Source organism: Triticum urartu, chromosome 4A (genome assembly GCF_056163025.1).
Source record: "Triticum urartu cultivar PI428250 chromosome 4A, HENAU_Tu73, whole genome shotgun sequence".
Classification (NCBI taxonomy): domain Eukaryota; kingdom Viridiplantae; phylum Streptophyta; class Magnoliopsida; order Poales; family Poaceae; genus Triticum; species Triticum urartu.
In genome coordinates this window covers 424703459-424723459 of record NC_141876.1, presented here as the reverse complement: position 1 = coordinate 424723459, position 20001 = coordinate 424703459, and the positions used below count along the sequence as shown (strand labels likewise).

The window sequence follows — 20001 nt, the reverse complement described above, 5'->3', positions numbered from 1 at the left end:
ATGAAGGAGGATGGCGAAGATGAGATGGCGGGATGGTGGGAGAAGGCTGCGAAGAAGCTTAGAGAGGAGGATGCAGCCAAGCTAAAGAAGAAGAAGGAAGAGGAGCTTGACAAGCTAAAGAAGAAGGAAGAGAGAGCGTCTCCTCAAGCTCCTCTTCCTTCTTCTTCTTTAGCTTGGCTGCATCCTCCTCTCTAAGCTTCTTCGCAGCCTTCTCCCACCATCCCGCCATCTCATCTTCGCCATACTCCTTCATTGTTGGTTTGTTGGGTTGGGAAGCCGCCATACCTACAATGAGTGAAACATAATGGTTAGTAAAGACAATAAGAACAAATGGAAGCACATGTAAAACAAGAACATATGAAAAAGAAGAACATATGAAAAACAAGAACATATGAAACATTATAGTTAGTGAGCAACATACGGAAATGGTCCATCGAGGTATCCAAACATTCCTCTGTAACGACCTTGCCCTTCTCCATCACCACGACCAAGTCCATCACCAAGGCCAAGACCATCACCACGGCCAACACCACCGCCACGAGCTCTACCACCACCACGGCCTAGACTACCACCACCACGGCCTCTTGTAAGTCCTAGTTGCCGACCTCTTTGTTGCCTAGATCCTCTTTGGCTAACACTTGATTGGCTTGGCACTTGTTGGCTACCACTTGGTTGGCTTGGCACTTGTTGGCTACCACTAGGTTGGCTCCCACTTGGTTGCCTTGGCACTTGTTGGCTACCACTAGGTTGGCTCCCACTTGGTTGCATTGGCACTTGTTGGCTACCACTAGGTTGGCTCCCACTTGGTTGCCTTGGCACTTGTTGGCTACCACTAGGTTGGCTCCCACTTGGTTGCCTTGGCACTTGTTGGCTACCACGTTGTTGCCTTCGCACTTGTTGGCTACCTCTTGGTTGGCTTGGCACTTGTTGGCTACCACTTGGTTGGCTCCCTTGTGTAGCTCCTTGTTGGCTAGTGCTTGCATTATTTTTCTTGGACTTTTTCCTTGGCTCATACATTCTCTTTTGTTGTGGCCATGACCTTTGCATTCCCCACAACGGGAGCTCTCACGAGGCTCTTGGAATTGGTCGTTTCCCGCTTTGCGGCGGCCACCATGGCCCCATCCGTCCATGTTGCCTCTAAGACGCTTTGTCTTACGTCTACCCCGTTTAACAACCTTCAACTCCGGATCCGGCCATAGTTGAACTCCACGGTCCTCCGGCCATTGTGATTGGTCAAAGTATGGGTGTAAGCGGGGAGCCCATGTTTTCTTGACCGTCATGATTGAGAACTCCAACTCCCTCACGGTGCGTGGGTGATTGATGTCCACATTTCTAACGTGACCAGCGGTATACAAGTGTGAGCATGGGAGATGAAGCAACAATGGCCTCCCACAAGAGCAATCACATTGTGTTAACGACACCTTGAAAGCCCGACCTCCATGTTGCCGGCCATCGTTTGTGGTTCCTCCTGGCTCTTTCACTTCGTACTTCCACTCTTCGTTGTCATATAATATAGCTTCTTCTGAGTCCGCCTTTCGTGATTGAAATTCTAACCATTCATCAACCTTGGGTGGGAACTTGTACTTGTACTTGCGCGGGTTCTCACCCGCTATCTATGCATCAGTTTCCATCGAGTACTTTAGAAAGTACGCATTCATCTTGTCAAATGTGTATTGAACTATTGCCGTCACGGGTAATCCACGTGCACCTTTGAGCACCCTATTGAAGCATTCGACCATATTGCTTGTCATTTGACCGTATCTCCGGCCATCTTCATCAAAAGCACGTGCCCATTTGTTCCGGTGTTGAATGTGCCTATTGATAAAGTCTTGACCCCCCGGGATCAAGTTTTTTGTGTGCGAGCAATTTGTTCAACAAAGTGGCGAACCGCTTCTCGGAGAAAGCGAGAGAACAATCTTGAAGATCATCGGCCAACTCCTTAAGGCCACATGCTGAAAGTGCAACTATCCCTAGGTGGTTTTGGTAATTCATAACAACATATAGCTCATTGAGCTAATACTATTCCAAGATGATTATTTCAGGAAAGCTCAATGATTGGCATGGCATGGATGTGAAAGTGGAACCCTCAAAATGCTAAGGACAAAGGATTGGCTCAAGCTCAAAAGCTCAAGACTCTTCATTTTATATTTTAGTGATCCAAGATCACATTGAGTCTTTAGGAAAAGCCAATACTATCAAGGAGGGATGAGGTGTTGCTTAATGAGCCTCTTGCTTCATGTGCTTAGTGATATGCTCCAAAACCCTCAACTACTTTCCCATATCCACATATGACCTAAACCCTAAGCCAAACTCGGTCCTACCGATTCTTCCTATCCGGCGCCACCGAGTTTCACTTGTCATTAGCCACTGCCAAACCCTAGCAATTCGGTCCTACCGATAGGGATCTCGGTCTCACCGAGATGGGGTTGCAAACTCTCTGTTTCCCTTTCGTAACTTTTCGGTCCCACCGAAAGAGCGAATCGGTCCCACCGAGATTGCAATGTAAACTCAGTGTTTCCCCTTTGTAACTTTTCGGTCTCACCGAGTTCCACTCGGTCTCACCGAAAGAGCAAATCGGTCCCACCGAGTTTGCCTGACCAACTCTCTAGTTAGCTAATTACCAAATTCAGTCTCACCGAGTTTGTGTAATCGGTCTCACCGAGATTATGTTATGCCCAAACCCTAACCACATCGGTCCTACCGAGTTGCATGTCAGTCCCACCGAAAATCTCTAACGGTCACTAGGTTTACATTTTCGGTCCGACCGAGCTTATCAATTCGGTCCCACCGAGATTGGAAAACTATGTAACGGTTGGATTTTGTGTGGAGGCTATATATACCCCTCCACCTTCTTCTCATTCGATGAGAGAGCCATCAGAACACACACACCATTCCAACTCATATGTTCTGAGAGAGAACCACCTACTCATGTGTTGAGACCAAGACATTCCATTCCTACCATATGAATCTTGATCTCTAGCCTTCCCAAGTTGCTTTCCACTCAAACCCTCTTTCCACCAAATCCAAATCCTATGAGAGAGAGTTGAGTGTTGGGGAGACTATCATTTGAAGCACAAGAGCAAGGAGTTCATTACCTACACACCATTTGTTACTTCTTGGAGAGTGGTGTCTCCTAGATTGGCTAGGTGTCACTTGGGAGCCTCCGACAAGATTGTGGAGTTGAACCAAGGAGTTTGTAAGGGCAAGGAGATTGCCTACTTCATGAAGATCTATCGCTAGTGAGGCAAGTCCTGTGTGGGCGATGGCCATGGTGGGATAGGCAAGGTTGCTTCTTCGTGGACCCTTTGTGGGTGGTTGCTTCTTCGTGGACCCTTCGTGGGTGGAGCCCTGTGTGGACTCGCGCAACCGTTACCCTTGGGTGGAGCCCTGTGTGGACTCGCGCAACCGTTACCCTTCGTGGGTTGAAGTCTCCATCAACGTGGATGTAGGATAGCACCACCTATCCGAACCACGGGAAAAACATCCGTGTCTCCAATAGCGTTTGAATTCTCCAAACCCTTCCCTTTACATTCTTGCAAGTTGCATGCTTTACTTTCCGCTGCCTATATACTCTTTGCATGCTTGCTTGAATTATGTGATGATTGCTTGACTTGTCCTAAATTAGCTAAAATCTGCCAAGAACTAAAATTGGGAAAAGGTTAAGTTTTTATTTGGTCAAGTAGTCTAATTACCCCCCCCTCTAGACATACTTTCGATCCTACAAGTGGTATCAGAGCTTTGGTCTCCATTTGCTTGATCTCCGTAGCTTTGGTGGTCATAGCCTTGGTTTCACAACCTAGGAGAGTATGGCGTCTAGCGAGGGAAATTATCACCGTAGAGGTCCTTACTTTGATGGTACTAATTTTGCTAGTTGGAAGCATAAAATGAAAATGCATATTCTTGGACATAACCCTGCCGTTTGGGCTATTGTGTGTGTTGGTTTGCAAGGTGACTTCTTTGATGGGAGAGAACCGAACCGTGAAGCTACCGCGGATGAGTTGAAGATGTTGCAATACAATGCTCAAGCTTGTGATATTCTCTTCAACGGATTGTGTCCCGAAGAATTCAACAAAATCAGCCGTCTTGAGAATGCAAAGGAAATTTGGGACACTTTGATTGATATGCACGAAGGTACCGACTCCGTCAAGGAATCCAAGTTGGATGTGCTTCAAAGCCAACTTGACAAGTTCAAGATGAAGGATGGTGAAGGTGTCGCCGAAATGTACTCTAGGCTTGCTCTCATCACAAATGAGATTGCCGGCTTAGGAAGTGAAGAGATGACCGATAAATTCATCATCAAGAAGATTCTAAGAGCCTTGGATGGAAAATATGATACCGTGTGCACATTGATCCAAATGATGCCCAATTACAAAGATCTCAAGCCAACGGAAGTGATTGGAAGAATTGTTGCTCATGAGATGTCACTTAAGGATAAAGAGGAACTTCACAACAAATCAAGTGGTGCCTATAAAGCCTCATGTGAAGCCCCTACATCATCAAGTGAGAAACAAGACTTCAATGAAGAATTGAGCTTAATGGTGAAGAACTTCAACAAGTTCTACAAGAGTAGAAGCAAAGATAGAAGCTTCAAGTCAAGGTCCTACAATGACAAAAGATCTTCTAGTCGAGAGCGAAACTGCTACAATTGTGGAAGACCCGGACACTATTCCAATGAGTGTACGGCTCCCTACAAAAGAAGAGAAGATTCTCCAAAAAGAAGAAGCAAAGAATCACCACCAAGAGAGAGAAGGAGTAGAGATGATCGTTATGAACAAAGATACTCATGGAGAAGCAAGGATTCGGAGAGGAAGGAAAAATCATCAAGGAGCTACACAAGAAGAAGACATCAAGCTCATGTTGGTGAATGGGTATCCGGCTCCGACTCCGACAGCCACTCCGAGAGAAGTTATCACTCCGGCTCCGAAGATACTCTAGATGAAGGTGTTGCCGGTCTAGCCCTTGTGTCAACCAACTCCTACGACATATTTGACTCACCAAATGAAGGAATTGGAAGATGCTTCATGGCCAAAGGTCCTAAGGTAACACACCCCTTGTATGTTGATTTCAATAGTGATGAAGATGACTTGTTAGGTGATGATTTGCTTGTTGACAACTCTAGTGATGAATACTATGATGAAAGACAAATTAATCATGCTAATCAAGATAAAACGAATGACAATGATAAGGAGAAGATTGAGGCTCTAACTAAAGAACTAAAAACTCTTAAGTTAGCTCATGACACTATCTTCGAAGATCATCGAGAACTTTTAAGAGCTCATGAGAAATTACGCTTTGAAAATCTCAATCTTGAGCAAGAGCATGAGTTCTTAAAAGCAATCAATGATGATCTCCGCAAGAAAAGTTCTTCTTACATTGCCAAGCGTTTACTCTTATCCACTTACATGCCTCAAGTCAAGTCTAACAAGAAAGATTCTTCCTCTAGTAGTAACAATGATCATGCTAAATCCAATATTGTTGCTTCTAGTAGTTCTCTTGATTCCACTAATGATACTCTTAGCCAAGTTACACTTGAGCAAGAAAATAGCTTATTGAAGGGAATTATAGAGAAAGGAGTGTACAAAAGCCTTGCCGGGAGTAAGCAATTCGAGGAAATTGTGCGCAAGAAAGGAATGCACCGGAAGAATCAAGGTGTTGGTTTTGAACGAAAGTTCAATGCCAATGGAGTTGAGTGGGAAGAAGATCAATACCCCAAGACAAAGTTTGTCCCTCAACAAGAGAAGTATACTTCTTTCAAGGGGACACAAGCTCAAGATGATCTTCCACCACAAGACTACAAGCAAAAAGGCAAGGACAAGCTTCAAGAGGAAATTTATGCATTTGAAGAAGCTCCAAAGACCTTAGTCAAGTGGATTCCCAAGACTACTTCAAGTTCCACTTCATCAAGTATGACTACAACTCCAAGGATTCCCATAAAGATGGTGTGGATCCAAAAGAAGAAGAACTAGAGAGTTCTTGAGGGGGACTCCGCCAACATACTTCACTCTTATCATTTTGGCAAGAACAAGTGCAATCAACTTCCACATCTTGCACTAGTTCAAGGAGTCACAAACCCTCTTGTTGGTAAGACAAGGGACAAGGTAACCTAAAAGTTTTCATGGACATCATCTTTTGTGTGCATCACTCTATGTCTATGGATATCCTTGCTTGTTCCTTGTGGGACTAACCCATGTAGGTATTGAAAGTGCAATTCACTCAAATGGATAGCTCCAAGAGATCTACATCAACATTGAGCATCCACATCTTCAACATCTACATGAAGTCATCATCGACAAAACCCAAGGTTAGTTCATCCCTCTTAGGGGGGATATCACATCTAGGGGGAGCTTTACTCTAAGACTTGAGCTAAAGCAACTCTAAAGATGTGAACAAAACAATGCCACATGCTGAAAGTGCAACTATCCCTAGGTGGTTTTGGTAATTCATAACAACATATAGCTCATTGAGCTAATACTATTCCAAGATGATTATTTCAGGAAAGCTCAATGATTGGCATGGCATGGATGTGAAAGTGGAACCCTCAAAATGCTAAGGACAAAGGATTGGCTCAAGCTCAAAAGCTCAAGACTCTTCATTTTATATTTTAGTGATCCAAGATCACATTGAGTCTTTAGGAAAAGCCAATACTATCAAGGAGGGATGAGGTGTTGCTTAATGAGCCTCTTGCTTCATGTGCTTAGTGATATGCTCCAAAACCCTCAACTACTTTCCCATATCCACATATGACCTAAACCCTAAGCAAAACTCGGTCCTACCGATTCTTCCTATTCGGCGCCACCGAGTTTCACTTGTCATTAGCCACTGCCAAACCCTAGCAATTCGGTCCTATCGATAGGGATCTCGGTCTCACCGAGATGGGGTTGCAAACTCTCTGTTTCCCTTTCGTAACTTTTCGGTCCCACTGAAAGAGCGAATCGGTCCCACCGAGATTGCAATGTAAACTCAGTGTTTCCCCTTTGTAACTTTTCGGTCTCACCGAGTTCCACTCGGTCTCACCGAAAGAGCAAATCGGTCCCACCGAGTTTGCCTGACCAACTCTCTGGTTAGCTAATTACCAAATTCAGTCTCACCGAGTTTGTGTAATCGGTCTCACCGAGATTACGTTATGCCCAAACCCTAACCACATCGGTCCTACCGAGTTGCATGTCAGTCCCACCGAAAATCTCTAACGGTCACTAGGTTTACATTTTCGGTCCGACCGAGCTTATCAATTCGGTCCCACCGAGATTGGAAAACTATGTAACGGTTGGATTTTGTGTGGAGGCTATATATACCCCTCCACCTTCTTCTCATTCGATGAGAGAGCCATCAGAACACACACACCATTCCAACTCATATATTCTGAGAGAGAACCACCTACTCATGTGTTGAGACCAAGACATTCCATTCCTACCATATGAATCTTGATCTCTAGCCTTCCCAAGTTGCTTTCCACTCAAACCCTCTTTCCACCAAATCCAAATCCTATGAGAGAGAGTTGAGTGTTGGGGAGACTATCATTTGAAGCACAAGAGCAAGGAGTTCATTACCTACACACCATTTGTTACTTCTTGGAGAGTGGTGTCTCCTAGATTGGCTAGGTGTCACTTGGGAGCCTCCGACAAGATTGTGGAGTTGAACCAAGGAGTTTGTAAGGGCAAGGAGATCGCCTACTTCGTGAAGATCTACCGCTAGTGAGGCAAGTCCTGTGTGGGCGATGGCCATGATGGGATAGGCAAGGTTGCTTCTTCGTGGACCCTTTGTGGGTGGTTGCTTCTTCGTGGACCCTTCGTGGGTGGAGCCCTGTGTGGACTCACGCAACCGTTACCCTTGGGTGGAGCCCTGTGTGGACTCGCGCAACCGTTACCCTTCGTGGGTTGAAGTCTCCATCAACATGGATGTAGGATAGCACCACCTATCCTAACCACGGGAAAAACATCCGTGTCTCCAATAGCGTTTGAATTCTCGAAACCCTTCCCTTTACATTCTTGCAAGTTGCATGCTTTACTTTCTGCTGCCTATATACTCTTTGCATGCTTGCTTGAATTATGTGATGATTGCTTGACTTGTCCTAAATTAGCTAAAATCTTCCAAGAACTAAAATTGGGAAAAGGTTAAGTTTTTATTTGGTCAAGTAGTCTAATCACCCCCCCCCCCCCTCTAGACATACTTTCGATCCTACACATGCCCTATAGAAGTTCGAACAAAAGTGCCTCATGCACCATCGATGGTGCAACGGAGCATGCCCGGGAATGTCAATATCCACCGCGTTAAGAATTCCTTGATGCCGATCCGATATGACACAAATTTCCCTTTGAGCGGGTAACACCTTCGTCCTCAAAAGACGCAGAAACCACTCCCAGTTGTCATTGTTCTCCGCCTCAACCAAAGCAAATGCCAATGGCAACACCCGGTTATTGGCATCACTTGCTATCGCAACCAACAAGGTGCCCTTGTATTGTTCGGTGAAGAACGTGCCATCAATGGCGATGACCGGCCTACAGTGTTCGAAAGCCCTCACGCATTGCTCGAATGCCCAAAATGCACGGCCAAATACTCGGACTTTCCTTCCTTCATGAACCGTTGTTTGGTGCCCATGAGGCTCGACCACATGAACCATGCCCGGGTTTGTGGCGGCCATGGCTAACAACAACCTAGGGATTCGGTTGTATGCTTCCTCCCAAGTACCATACAGCATCTTAAATGCGGCTTGCTTCGCCTTCCATGCCTTGTCGTACTTCACCTTGTAATGAAAGATGGCTTTCACAAGGTCAATGACATGTTGGACGCTCATTGTTGGAAGTGTGGATATTGAGTTGGAGAGCCTGTAAGCGATGAACTCGGACGTGAGTTGTCTGTGGTCTTGGGACACAATCTTGCCATCCACCCTTTTGCCTCGGCACATGTGAGTTGGCACACAACTCACTACGTGCCAAGTGGGACCTCCTTTCCATGGTCTTGCACACACAATCCACGGACATATTTCATCTTCACATGCACATGCAACCGTGTAGCGCACATTGACGTCCGAGTGCACCACCTTGTGTGGACGATAATGCGTAACCGAGTAGTTGTCGAGCCACATCTTCAATTCCAAGAAGGTTTCAAACTTAGACCCTTTAGCAATCCGGTTCTAGTCATCTCCCAAATCACGGTGAGAGCTTGGCCTAACCCCAAGAGATATAGTTTTGCGACCATCCACAACGGCTTCATCCGCGAGACTAACATCCTTGAACAATGGTGTCTTGTGATCCCGACCGAATACCTTCTCGAAAGCTTCGGCCTCCTCCACCGTGAACCCCTCCTCATCAACTTGTTCATCGGGACCTTCGTCATCCAAATCCGATGCATATGCACGGGAAAAAGGGATGGAATGGTCCATTGTCTCTTGCAAATGATATTTGCCAAGATCACCCACATTGTTTTCATGGAGATCAACTTCATTGTCATCGTCCGCATACTCATCATTGTCCTCTTGCAAAGCTTCATCTTGGTTGTTTGCAAACGGGCTCAATGTTGGCCTCACTTCTTGGGTCAAAAGAGGTTCAACAATTTCATCTCGCTTCAAGGGTGGGGGTCTACTAGCAACCAAAGGGGAGGGTTTCCGGTTCAAGTCCAAATGCAAACTTGAATCAACTTTCTTCGTTGCAAATAACTCAAGAGCCTTGTCAAGTGAATCGGCCACTGTTTCGTTGTATGCAACCCAACGTTGCTCTGAGTTGACACGCATTGTCTTCCAACAGATGTGCATTCCAAAACCTACATTATGCCTTCCCTCCAACTCAACGATATCACTAGGGTCCATCCAATTCAAATCTTTCCTCACTTGTTGCAAGAGCTCTCGCATAGCTAGGACTACTATCAAACACCATATCAAGCTCATCCGGGTCCGGTTCAATATTGTCTTTCAAGAAGGCACCTTTGTCCCCATGATGAACAAACACACATGTTCTTCCCATCCCTATAAGCATTCAAACAACACAACGTAACATTGCTTCCATGAGTACTAATTTAAGGATTAACACGGAATACAAACCCTAAAATATATATCAAACAACAACCCTAACCCTAACCATAACCCTAACCCTAACCATAACCCTAACAATAACCCTAACCCTAACCATAACCCTAGCACCAACATAAGAACACCCATAAGAATAACCCTAACATACTAACAAAGCCTAATCATAGGAAATTGGCAAACAAAGATCTCACATCTCCATGCAAATCTCTAGATCCAAACAAAACTAGGGTTTCCCCAAACTAGCATTACTTGGATCAAAACAAGGGGATCGGAGAAGATTACCTTGAGGGAGGGTTTGACTTCGAAATCCACGGACAAATTCTTTAAATTTGCAAGATTTGGGAGAGGATTTGAGAGGGGGAGAGAGTGGGAGAGGGGGCAAAGCTCGGGTTGGGGTGTGTGGGGTGGGGTAGTGGGGGACGGGGGGCCAGCCCCTATCTAAGTCACAGTGTAGCGCCCGAGCGCTAGGCGCTGCACATTACATGTGTGGCGCCTAGCTCGGAGGCACTGCACTGCTGGGTGCGGGCCCAAGGGCTGCCACGGTAGACTGGCGTGCAACGCCCCAGAGCGGGGCGTTGCATCGTAGTGTGTGGCGCCTGCGTGGCAGGCGCTACACAAAAGGGTCAGTGCCGTGAAATAGTTTTACGTGTAGTTCATTTTGTGAATTGATTTCATTCCGAGATCAAAATTGTCAAATTTGCCGCTTGCCTAACTCGCTGCTTCCTCCGAGCGCTCTTTCCGGTCAGTGTGATTCTATTCCATGCAAAGCTAGCAAGTGAACTGGTTTATATGTTGGGATGAGTACTACATCGTGCTCTTGCTCCTCTATTTATAGGCATGGTAGGGAAAGGATTGAGCCAGATAAGTACTCCCTCTGTCCGGAAATACTTTCTTCGTCCGGAAATACTTGTTAGAGAAATAGATATATCTAGATGTATTTTAGTTATAAATAGATTCATTTTTATCCATTTCTTCGATATGTATTTTTGGACGGAGGGAGTACTTGTCATCAAAATGAATAAAAGGGAATATATGTAAATGTATTTTAGTTCTAGATACATCCCTCTTTATTCATTTTTATGACAAGTATTTCGGACGGAGGGTGTACATAACTTAGAAATATCTACAGCCCGCGTGTCCCTAGATTTTATAGCTGCTTGTACTTTTACATCATACATCCCTCACTGACTCAACTGAATATTAAATACTAAAGATAAGTGCAAGCTTGAGCTGCAAAATATCTTGTACCACATCCACATGTGGCCCTCCTACCCGAGGGCTCTACAAGCATGTTCTTCTAATGCATATCCTTCCACACTAAACAATTTAGTTGACTACTCTTACTTAGTACTAACCAATGATCTCCAATGATTGATTTTATCTAATTTGGCTAATAATTACTACTCCAACGTGTGCTAATTTCTGTTAATTACCAAATACCAAAACCTTATTATTTCTAATAAACACGGGCATTACATAAGCGCCTCCGTATTAGTATGAGGAGAGAATTCCTTATTTGGCCATTTCTTAAAATTTGCTTTCCTTTTTGGCCTAAAAAACTTTATATTTCCTTTTTTGACACTTAAACTTCATTTTGTTCCCTATGTGACACTTTCATCCAACTTTTCATCCAGCTGTGTTAACTTTGACGTACAAAGATAATTTTACCCCTAATGATAGTGTGTCAGAAAAAAAAGGAAGAGAAGGCGCGTGAACACAAATGAATGAAAGTGTTGTACGTTGGAGAGCTCACGTTCAAATATCCATATCCTCTACCGCCCATACACACAATCGTGTTGCAGCTCTATCCATGAGAGCCTTCCATGGTACTCATGCACTAACGAATAGAGTGCGCTGCATGTTTAATTGTTTAGGCTTACTGCTGCCGTGGGCTTGTATTGGGCTTCCGTGTCCCCAACGTGATATTGCACGGATACCTATATTGGTGCCTCCTCTAAAAAAGCTGTATTGACGCCGTATCGAATGTATCTGCAACGTATTATTTGGGGACACGCTGATCCTGGACGTGTCAGAGGAGCTAGCACACGGGTACGTGCAAAGCTAGCACAAGAGGAAGCTAGCAGCTTGATTGATTTGCCTGGAAACGAAAGAGTGCACGCTCGTCTCATGTGCGTACGTGGATGGTAGAAGCTAGTTCTCAATCAATTGGATCGATTCGATCCGGACGGAATACTCTCATAACTATCTTACGGATTCGTGTATATATGGCCATATGGGTAGTGACTCACTGATTCGTGTGCGTAGTTTAGATGATTATTAACCATAATATTAATCTGTATTACAAATTTATACGCTACAATGTGACTGAATGAGTCGTCATTGTTCCACTCATAATATAATAATAATTATTAGACCCCTGCGATATCATTTTATGATTAGTAATATTTTTGTTTGTTTATTCAACCATAACAAAATATATATCACATTACCTCTGTGTTTGCATGTAAATAATATTGTCACATACTACACTAGGGATAAAACAGTTTTTTTAGATCAGACTTAACACCGTTACTAGGCAAAACTGACGGAAGTGTCATATAAGAAACAATATAAAATTTGAATGTAAAAAAGGAAAGAATAATTTTTTAGGGCCAAAAAAAGAAGCAAAATTTAAGAAAGTGTCAAATAAGGAATTCTCTCTAGTATGAGAGGTGGACTTCAAAGAGAAATCGGCCACGTCGGCCTTGAAGGAACAAGGCGCTCTGCAAACAACAAAAATATCAGCAAAATTGTGCCTCTAGAGAAGCAAATCAGTTCTTCTCGTGGAAAAAACATTTATTTTCCTTTTCCGAGAGGCACAACAACTGTGCCTCTCGCGGTAGCAAATCTATGCCTTCATGAGAAACAAAACTGTGCCTACACAATAATCAAGTTTATGCCTCTTGTGAAAGAAAAGAAAAACACATTTTTCCCTTTCCGAGCTCGCAGAAGCAGATCTTTGCCTCCACTAGAAGTAAATCCATGTCTCTCGTGAAAGCAAAAACAACTCGTTTCCCCCCTTTTTGAGAAGAACACGTGAGAAGCAAAATTGTGCTTCTTGTGGAAGAAAAACATGTTTTTTCGCTTTCTAATATGACTCTCGCAAAAGCAAATTTGTGCGTGCATGAGAAGCAAATCTGTGCATCTCATCAAAGCAAAAAAGAAAAACATTTTTTTATTTTTCGAGTGGCATAACTGTTCATCTTGTAGATGCAAATTTGTGCCTACATGAAAAGCAAATTTGTGCCTCTCATGAAAGAAAAAATATCTTCATTTCCTTTCTGACAGGCACAATTATGCCTCACGCGAAAGCAAATCTTTGCCTCAATGAGAAGCAAATTTGTGCCTCTTGATAAGCGTGCACGTGCACACGTGCGTTATTTCACCTTCAAGAGAGGCATGATTGTGCCTTCATGAAAAGTAAATCGATGCTTCTCGTGTTGCATGTCATGTGACGGCAGCTCAGAGCGCATCAAGTGGTCCACTCTGAGCTTATCAAAGTGACCTTAGCGGGGCTTTGACAAGAGATACACTTAATTAGTTGCTCCCGTGTTTTTTTGAAAGAGCGCAGGAGAACTGTGATTTCATTAAGCGGAAGAGCGGCTGGACGCCAACTGTACAGGGATGACCGCAAGCAACATAGCAACGATCAAAAGAAGAAAAGAAAAAAGGGGGAGCCGAAATGCTACTCCTCCCAGTTAAGGTGTTGGCCACTGGCCAGCGCCCATTGCCTAGCTTCGTCGATCAGTAGATCAAGAACCTGCTCCACTTGTAGCTCCGTATCCACAAAGATGTGGGCGTTCCGTTCCTTCCAAATGCACCAAAGACCTAGCAGGGCCATAGACCTGCCGCGCTTGGCGTGCGCCGCCCCTGCCGTTAGGTTGAAGAGCCACTCATGAGGCGACGTCCATGGTCGCCAGGAGCCCGACAGATGGAAGCGACTGGCTACCCGCGCCCAGAGCTGCGTCGCCCAGTTGCAGGTGATGAGGAGGTGCTCCGCCGTTTCCAGGTTACGTCGACACAACGGGCAAAAATAGGAGTCTGGCCATTGTCGAGCAAGTAGTCGATCAGCCGTGAGGAGCCTATTCAAGCCAAAAAGCCATGCAAACAGGCGGCACTTGGCCCGCGCCCAGGCGCTTCACACGGAGGTCCACAATGGCGACCTCGTGGAGCCGAGGAACTGTAGCCTGTATGCGGACGCCACCGAGAAACAACTATTTTCAGTGAGTTTCCAGGAAAAGACATCAGGCTCCCCTGGCCGCAGCTGCACGCGAGTGATCGCTGACCAGAGATGCACGAAGGCAGGCAAACAACTCGCTCGTGATCCGCCCTCTCAGGTCCAAGACCCATCGACCGCCATGCAGCGCCTCCCGCACGGATTGAAACTTGCGCCTGGATGCCGCGAAGAGCGCCGGGGCTAGGGTGAACGACACGCGGCCCTCAAGCCAGCTATCGAACCAAAAGCTAGTGTGGTCACCACTGCCTATGATCGCCCGCATTGCCGCCGCAAAGATGGCTTTGTCCGCGATCTTGCAAGGCGTTGGGAGGCCGATCTAGGGCGTAGTGGGGGAGACACGCTCCAGCCACAGCCGGCGGAGGCGCAAGGCAATTCCGAAGCAATGCAAGTCAATGATGCCAAGGCCTCCTAGTTGCCTTGGCCGGCAAATCCTGTTCCAAGCAATCTTATAGTGCCCACCATGACATGATTCCTTGCCTTTCCAGAGCCACGCCCAACGCAGCTTGTCGATCTCGGCCCGCGCCCAAGCAGGCAGCTCAAACACGGACAGCCAGTACATCGTGAAGGCAGATAACACGGCATTAAGGAGGACCAGCCTGCCCGCCATGGACAGTAGCTTGGCTTTCCAGAATCCAGTCGCTCCCGGATCTTCTCCAGAAGAGGCAAGATGGCAATCTTGCATAGTTTCCGGAGGGAGAGCGGCATGCCGATGAATTTGGATGGCAAGGAGGTTGTAGCAGCCCAGAGCGGTCTAGTGATATCAGCAATGTCTAGGAACTCGCAACGGATAGGGACAATCGTGCTCTTCTCGAAGTTGCCGTGCAAACCACTGGCCATGCCAAAGGAGGTAAGGATGGCACACACAGTGGCCAACTCAGCTTTAACGGGGTTGAGGAAGAGCGCAACATCATCCGCGTAAAGCGAGGTGCGAAACCGCGGTATCCTACCCCGTTGCGGCAAGATCGACCCCGCGGCATGCCTCGTCAGTTTATGCAACGTCATTTACAAGGTGATCTCAAAGTGCCTCGTCAATCCGTTTGCGCCCCATGTTGGATGGGATCATATCAGAAACTCAGAGCGCGTTCATCCCAGGCAGATTGATTACGGATAATGCCATAATTGCTTTTGAATGTTTCCACAAGATTCAGCACTGTAAGAAGGGGAGGGACAATTATTGCGCTTACAAGTTAGATCTTGCCAAGGCGTACGACAGAGTGAGCTGGGTTTTCCTAGAAGGTGTTCTTCGGAAGCTTGGTTTCTGCAATACATGGACCAAATGGGTGATGCGATGTGTCAAATCAGTCAGGTATTCGGTCAAGTGCAACGGCGAGTTGTTGGAACCCTTTCTCCCTTCCCGAGGCCTCCGTCAGGGTGATCCTTTAAGCCCTTATCTCTTTCTCTTTGTGGCGGACGGTCTGGTACTTCTTTTGAAGAAGGAGATTGATGCCAATAGACTGAGCCCGATCAAGATTGCTAGAAACAGCCCGGGCATCTCAAATCTTTTGTTTGCAGATGATAGCTTGATTTTCTTCAAGGCTGTGCCAGAACAAGCGGAGGTCATAAAGAAGGCTTTGGACACTTTTCAAAAGTGTACGGGTCAACTCCTTAGCCAGAACAAATGCTCCTTACTCTTTAGTGAGGTTTGCCAGCCGGGATCAAGAGAAGAGATTAAAAATATTCTGGGAGTGGTAGCCGAGTCCTTTGAAAGTAAGTACCTTGGGCTCCCCACTCCGGAGGGAAGAATGAAGGACGAGCAGTTTCAACCTATTATGGACAGGTTTGGAAAAAGATGTAGTAACTGGTCGGAGAAGTTTATGTCGTTTGCAGCAAAGGAAGTTCACGTGAAATCGGTCGTGCAGGCCCTTCCAACATTCATCATGAGTGTCTTTATGGTATCAAAAGGTTTCTGCGACAAATATGAGATGATGATTCGGAAATTCTGGTGGGGAGAGGACGAGGGACAGAGAAAGGTGCATTGGATGGCGTGAGACCGTATGATCAAACCAAAGAGGGCGGGGGGTATAGGTCTTAAAGACATGCACTTGTTCAACCAAGCTCTTCTGGCGAAATAGGGATGGAGGCTCATTCAAAATCCAAATAGCCTGTGTGCAAGAGTTCTCAAATCAAAGTATTATCCGAATGGGAACCTTTTAGACACAGTATTCGCCTCAGATGCGTCCCCCGTCTGGAGAGCCATTGAGTTCGGTCTGGAGCTGCTTAAGAAGGGTCTGATATGGCGAGTGGGGGATGGCAAAGGCATTCAAATCCAAAGGGATCAGTGGATTCCAAGGAGAGAGGGTCTCATGACGGCCTCCTTCATAAGGCGGTCCAGGATTCGATGGGTCAACCAACTTATGTTACCCGATAGGAAGGAATGGAATGTGCCTCTCATAAGACAACTCTTTTACCCCTTTGACGCTGATGAGATTTGCAAGATCAATGTCCCGCGGTCAGAGGTAGGCGATTGTGTTGCTTGGCATTACGAGAAGAATGGATCTTTCTCTGTCAGGAGTGCGTATAGACTCGCGGCTTCAATCCGGGAGCAAGTGCGGCACATCCCATCGAGCTCCACAAGTGATCCAAACGACCGAAGTATTTGGGACCTCATCTGGAAAACTAGAGTCCCGGGGAAGGTCCGTATACTTGCTTGGAGAGTGGCAACTAATACCCTGGCCACAAAGGAGAACAAATGGAAGAGATCGCTGGAAGTGGATGCAACGTGCAGCTTATGTGGTAATGCCATAGAGGATGAATATCACGCTGTTATCGCATGTACTAAAAGCAGGGCCCTAAGGACTGCCTTGAGAGGTGTATGGAAGCTACCGGCTGAACACAAGCTTAGGTTCACCGGTGTTGATTGGCTGCAGGTTGTCCTATGCACGGAAGACGAAGTAACGCGCGCCAGACTGCTGCTTCTCCTGTGGCGTTGCTGGCATCTCAGAGAAGACAGCATGCGGAATAACGGGAGAGAATCGATCGGGGCCTCGGTGCAGTTCTTAATGCAGTACGAGGAGGACCTCAACGACGCAGGGGCAGCTGATGATAGGCTGAAAGGGCGCACAGATTGGGAGGAAGGAGAGAGAAGTACCAGGATGCTGTCGGCCAACCAGGAGAACAAATGGAGTGCTCCGGTTCGCGGAACCGCAAAAATCAACTCTGACGCTGCTTTCTGTGCAGCGACAGGAGAGAGTGCGGCGGGGGTGGTGGCCCGAGATCATAAAGGGATGGTTTTCCTGTCGGTCAGCAAAAAACTCCCGCCCTGCAGCAATGTAGAGGAAGCCGAGGCGCGAGCGGCTCTGGTCGGCCTTCAGACAATGAGGAGATACTTCAATGGCGAAGTGGTACTCGAGATGGACAATCAGATAATTATAAAGGAGCTATCATCCCAGCGCCCGACCCGAAGCGCCTACTATGGCCTAATCATGGATATGAAGGAGGAAATGAAGGGTTTTACTACTTGCAACGCCCAATTTGGGAGCAGACAAAGTAACAAACTGGCACACGAGCTAGCGGCATTGAACAGGAGCAAGGGTGATAAAGTGATGATTGCAGACGTCCCAGAAAGTCTACGATCGCTGATGTTGTCCGAGTCTAGTGCTCCTCCAGAGTAGTTTGTCCTACTCTGTCCTCAAAAAAAAAAAAAAAAAGAACGACCCCGCGGCTACCACCATGTCCAGGACGCGCTGCAACGGCTCCATTGCCAGGATGAACAGAATTGGCGATAGTGGGTCACCCTGCCTAAGGTAGCCCGCAGCAGTGTTGGATTCAATTATTTTGCGTTATTCGTTCTCCTCAATCGTGTGGTAGGCCGTCCGGCTAGGGAGAGATGTGACATATCCGACGTACGAAGGTTGGAGCTGTACTATGGCTCCATCCCACGGGTCCTCTGGTCACAGGGCAAAGGGCGAATGCACGGCCACAAAAGTGGAGAGTAATTCCTGCTGCCACGTCGCGCGGTTGTCGTCCAGTCACATGCACGCTCGACTGACTTGGTGGCAGCAGGCGATCGTTTTTTTGTCGTGGATCGTGTGGATTCACGGGCGGACAGCAGAGAGCACATGCCCGTGGCTGTGGATGCCCTTTTTCATTTGTCAGGCCAACTTCATCGCGCGACTTTATCTTATCCAGTCCCGTCTATTTAAAGTAAAATGGACAAAAAAGACAACCCAACGCGTGACGGTCCGAACCCATCTTATCCGTTTTGTGTGTGGGCCAATCCATTTCGAGCGCAAACTTGCGTCGGGTTTGAGTCGCGACGGACAACAAACGGACGCGCGCTCGTCCGCGTCGGGGCCGCGTGGCAGGCGGCCATCTACCTCCCACCCGCCCACATCAATGCGCACGAGCAGGCGGTCTCATCTGTCATCCGCACGTCGAACGGTCGCCGTCCTTCTTTAAGTGGGAAGCGTGGACGGGTCGTCGTCCACACTGCCCCACGCCACCCCGCGGCCTCCTCGAAATCCGACAGCGGCTGCTCCCAAACCCTAGCCAAGACCTCGCCGGCCGGCCGCCCGCAGCCATGGGCCTCTGAAACTACGGCCACAAAGGTAAGCACGACCGCGAGGCTGGTTCCTCGTCGGGACGCCGCTGCGGCTCGGTGAAGAAACAGGAGCCCGCCTCGCCATCGCCACCACGCCGGGCCCCCGCGCCGCCCGCCTTCTCCATCGCGCCCACGTCCGCCGGCGAGCGCGACCGGCATTACATCCGGGCGTCGGTGTGCCGCCGTTATTGGGAGACAAGGACGCCGCTCCCCTGGAGCGACGTCCATCTCCCCAATAACTGGCATCTCTCCGCCGACCGGGTCCCGATCCCGCCGGTCCCCACGAGCGGCCGTGCGCGCGACGAGGAGATCGAGCACCGCCCCCGTCCACCATGCACCTCCGGCCCACCTCTGGACGCCACCGGCCTACGCCGACCTCGTCAGCGACGACAATGATACCGGCGGCCAGTGAAGACGGCGACGGCCACGGCACCGACGGGCGCGGCAAGAGCGCGCGGGAGGCGTTTTTATATTTTGTTTTATATGTTAATTATGAAACTGGGCCTTTTAACTGGCCGTGGAAACTAGGCCGTTTTGTGGCCGACCCCTATATATGTTTTATGTTTTTTTAAATGCATTTATTTTTTTAGTTATTTATATATATTTTTTATTCATGTCCACCTCGAAAATGATTTAAACTCATCGATGCAAAACCGGATACGGATAAACCCATCGGCGTCTTAAAGAGACAAAATCCGATCAATCCGAACGTCCGTTTGGGTCATGCGGTGGAGTTGGCGTCAGCATCGTTTGGCTGTTGGCGGATTCGCGATGGTTGCAAGCTGGTTTTTACCGTCGGCACGAGAATACGGTTCCGCCTCCACGCAAATTGGAATCGGAAGCTTTTGTCGGTATTCGCGGCACATGGGCACTGCTAGAAAGAACGTTGCGGGAGCATTCCGTATCCGATTTTGCATAGGTAAGTGAGAAACAGCTCGACGCCGATGGGTTCGTAACCGCGTTTGTCACCCTATACGTATTTGTCATCCATATTTGACTGGTGGTTACAACTTACCAGTCGTACTCAAATGATTTTAGGAAACCGGCATGCTTTTTTTAAGTTATTTTTTTAAGTTAAAAGTACCGGGGTCCTAGAACTTGCTCACAATGTGATGGTTTGATCCTACAACTTGCAAAATGACCCTATTCAGTCCCACAACTTGTACCTAATGTGCAACTTTGGTTCTGGACCAATCACAGAGC

General features: G+C 47.2%; 1 protein-coding gene across 1 annotated transcript; it reads right to left on the bottom strand.

Moving 5' to 3' along the window:
* Positions 1-249: 249 nt before the first annotated feature.
* On the bottom strand, positions 250-8902 carry LOC147976041 (uncharacterized). The gene is made up of 2 exons (XM_087520696.1): positions 8168-8902; positions 250-285 (listed from the first exon to the last, which is right to left on the bottom strand). Exons 1-2 carry the CDS (start codon positions 8900-8902, stop codon positions 250-252), a joined length of 771 nt encoding a protein of 256 aa, XP_087376822.1.
* Positions 8903-20001: the final 11099 nt, after the last annotated feature.

What these genes read in the sequence shown, in the direction of transcription:
- LOC147976041 (XM_087520696.1), bottom strand. Translation starts at nt 8,902, where the DNA reads ATGTGCCGAGGCAAAAGGGTGGATGGCAAGATTGTGTCCCAAGACCAC. An exon ending in GGGCATGTGTAGGATCGAAA is followed by an intron (nt 286 to 8,167) that starts GTATGTCTAGAG and finishes CACTCATTGTAG; the next exon opens with GTATGGCGGCTTCCCAACCC.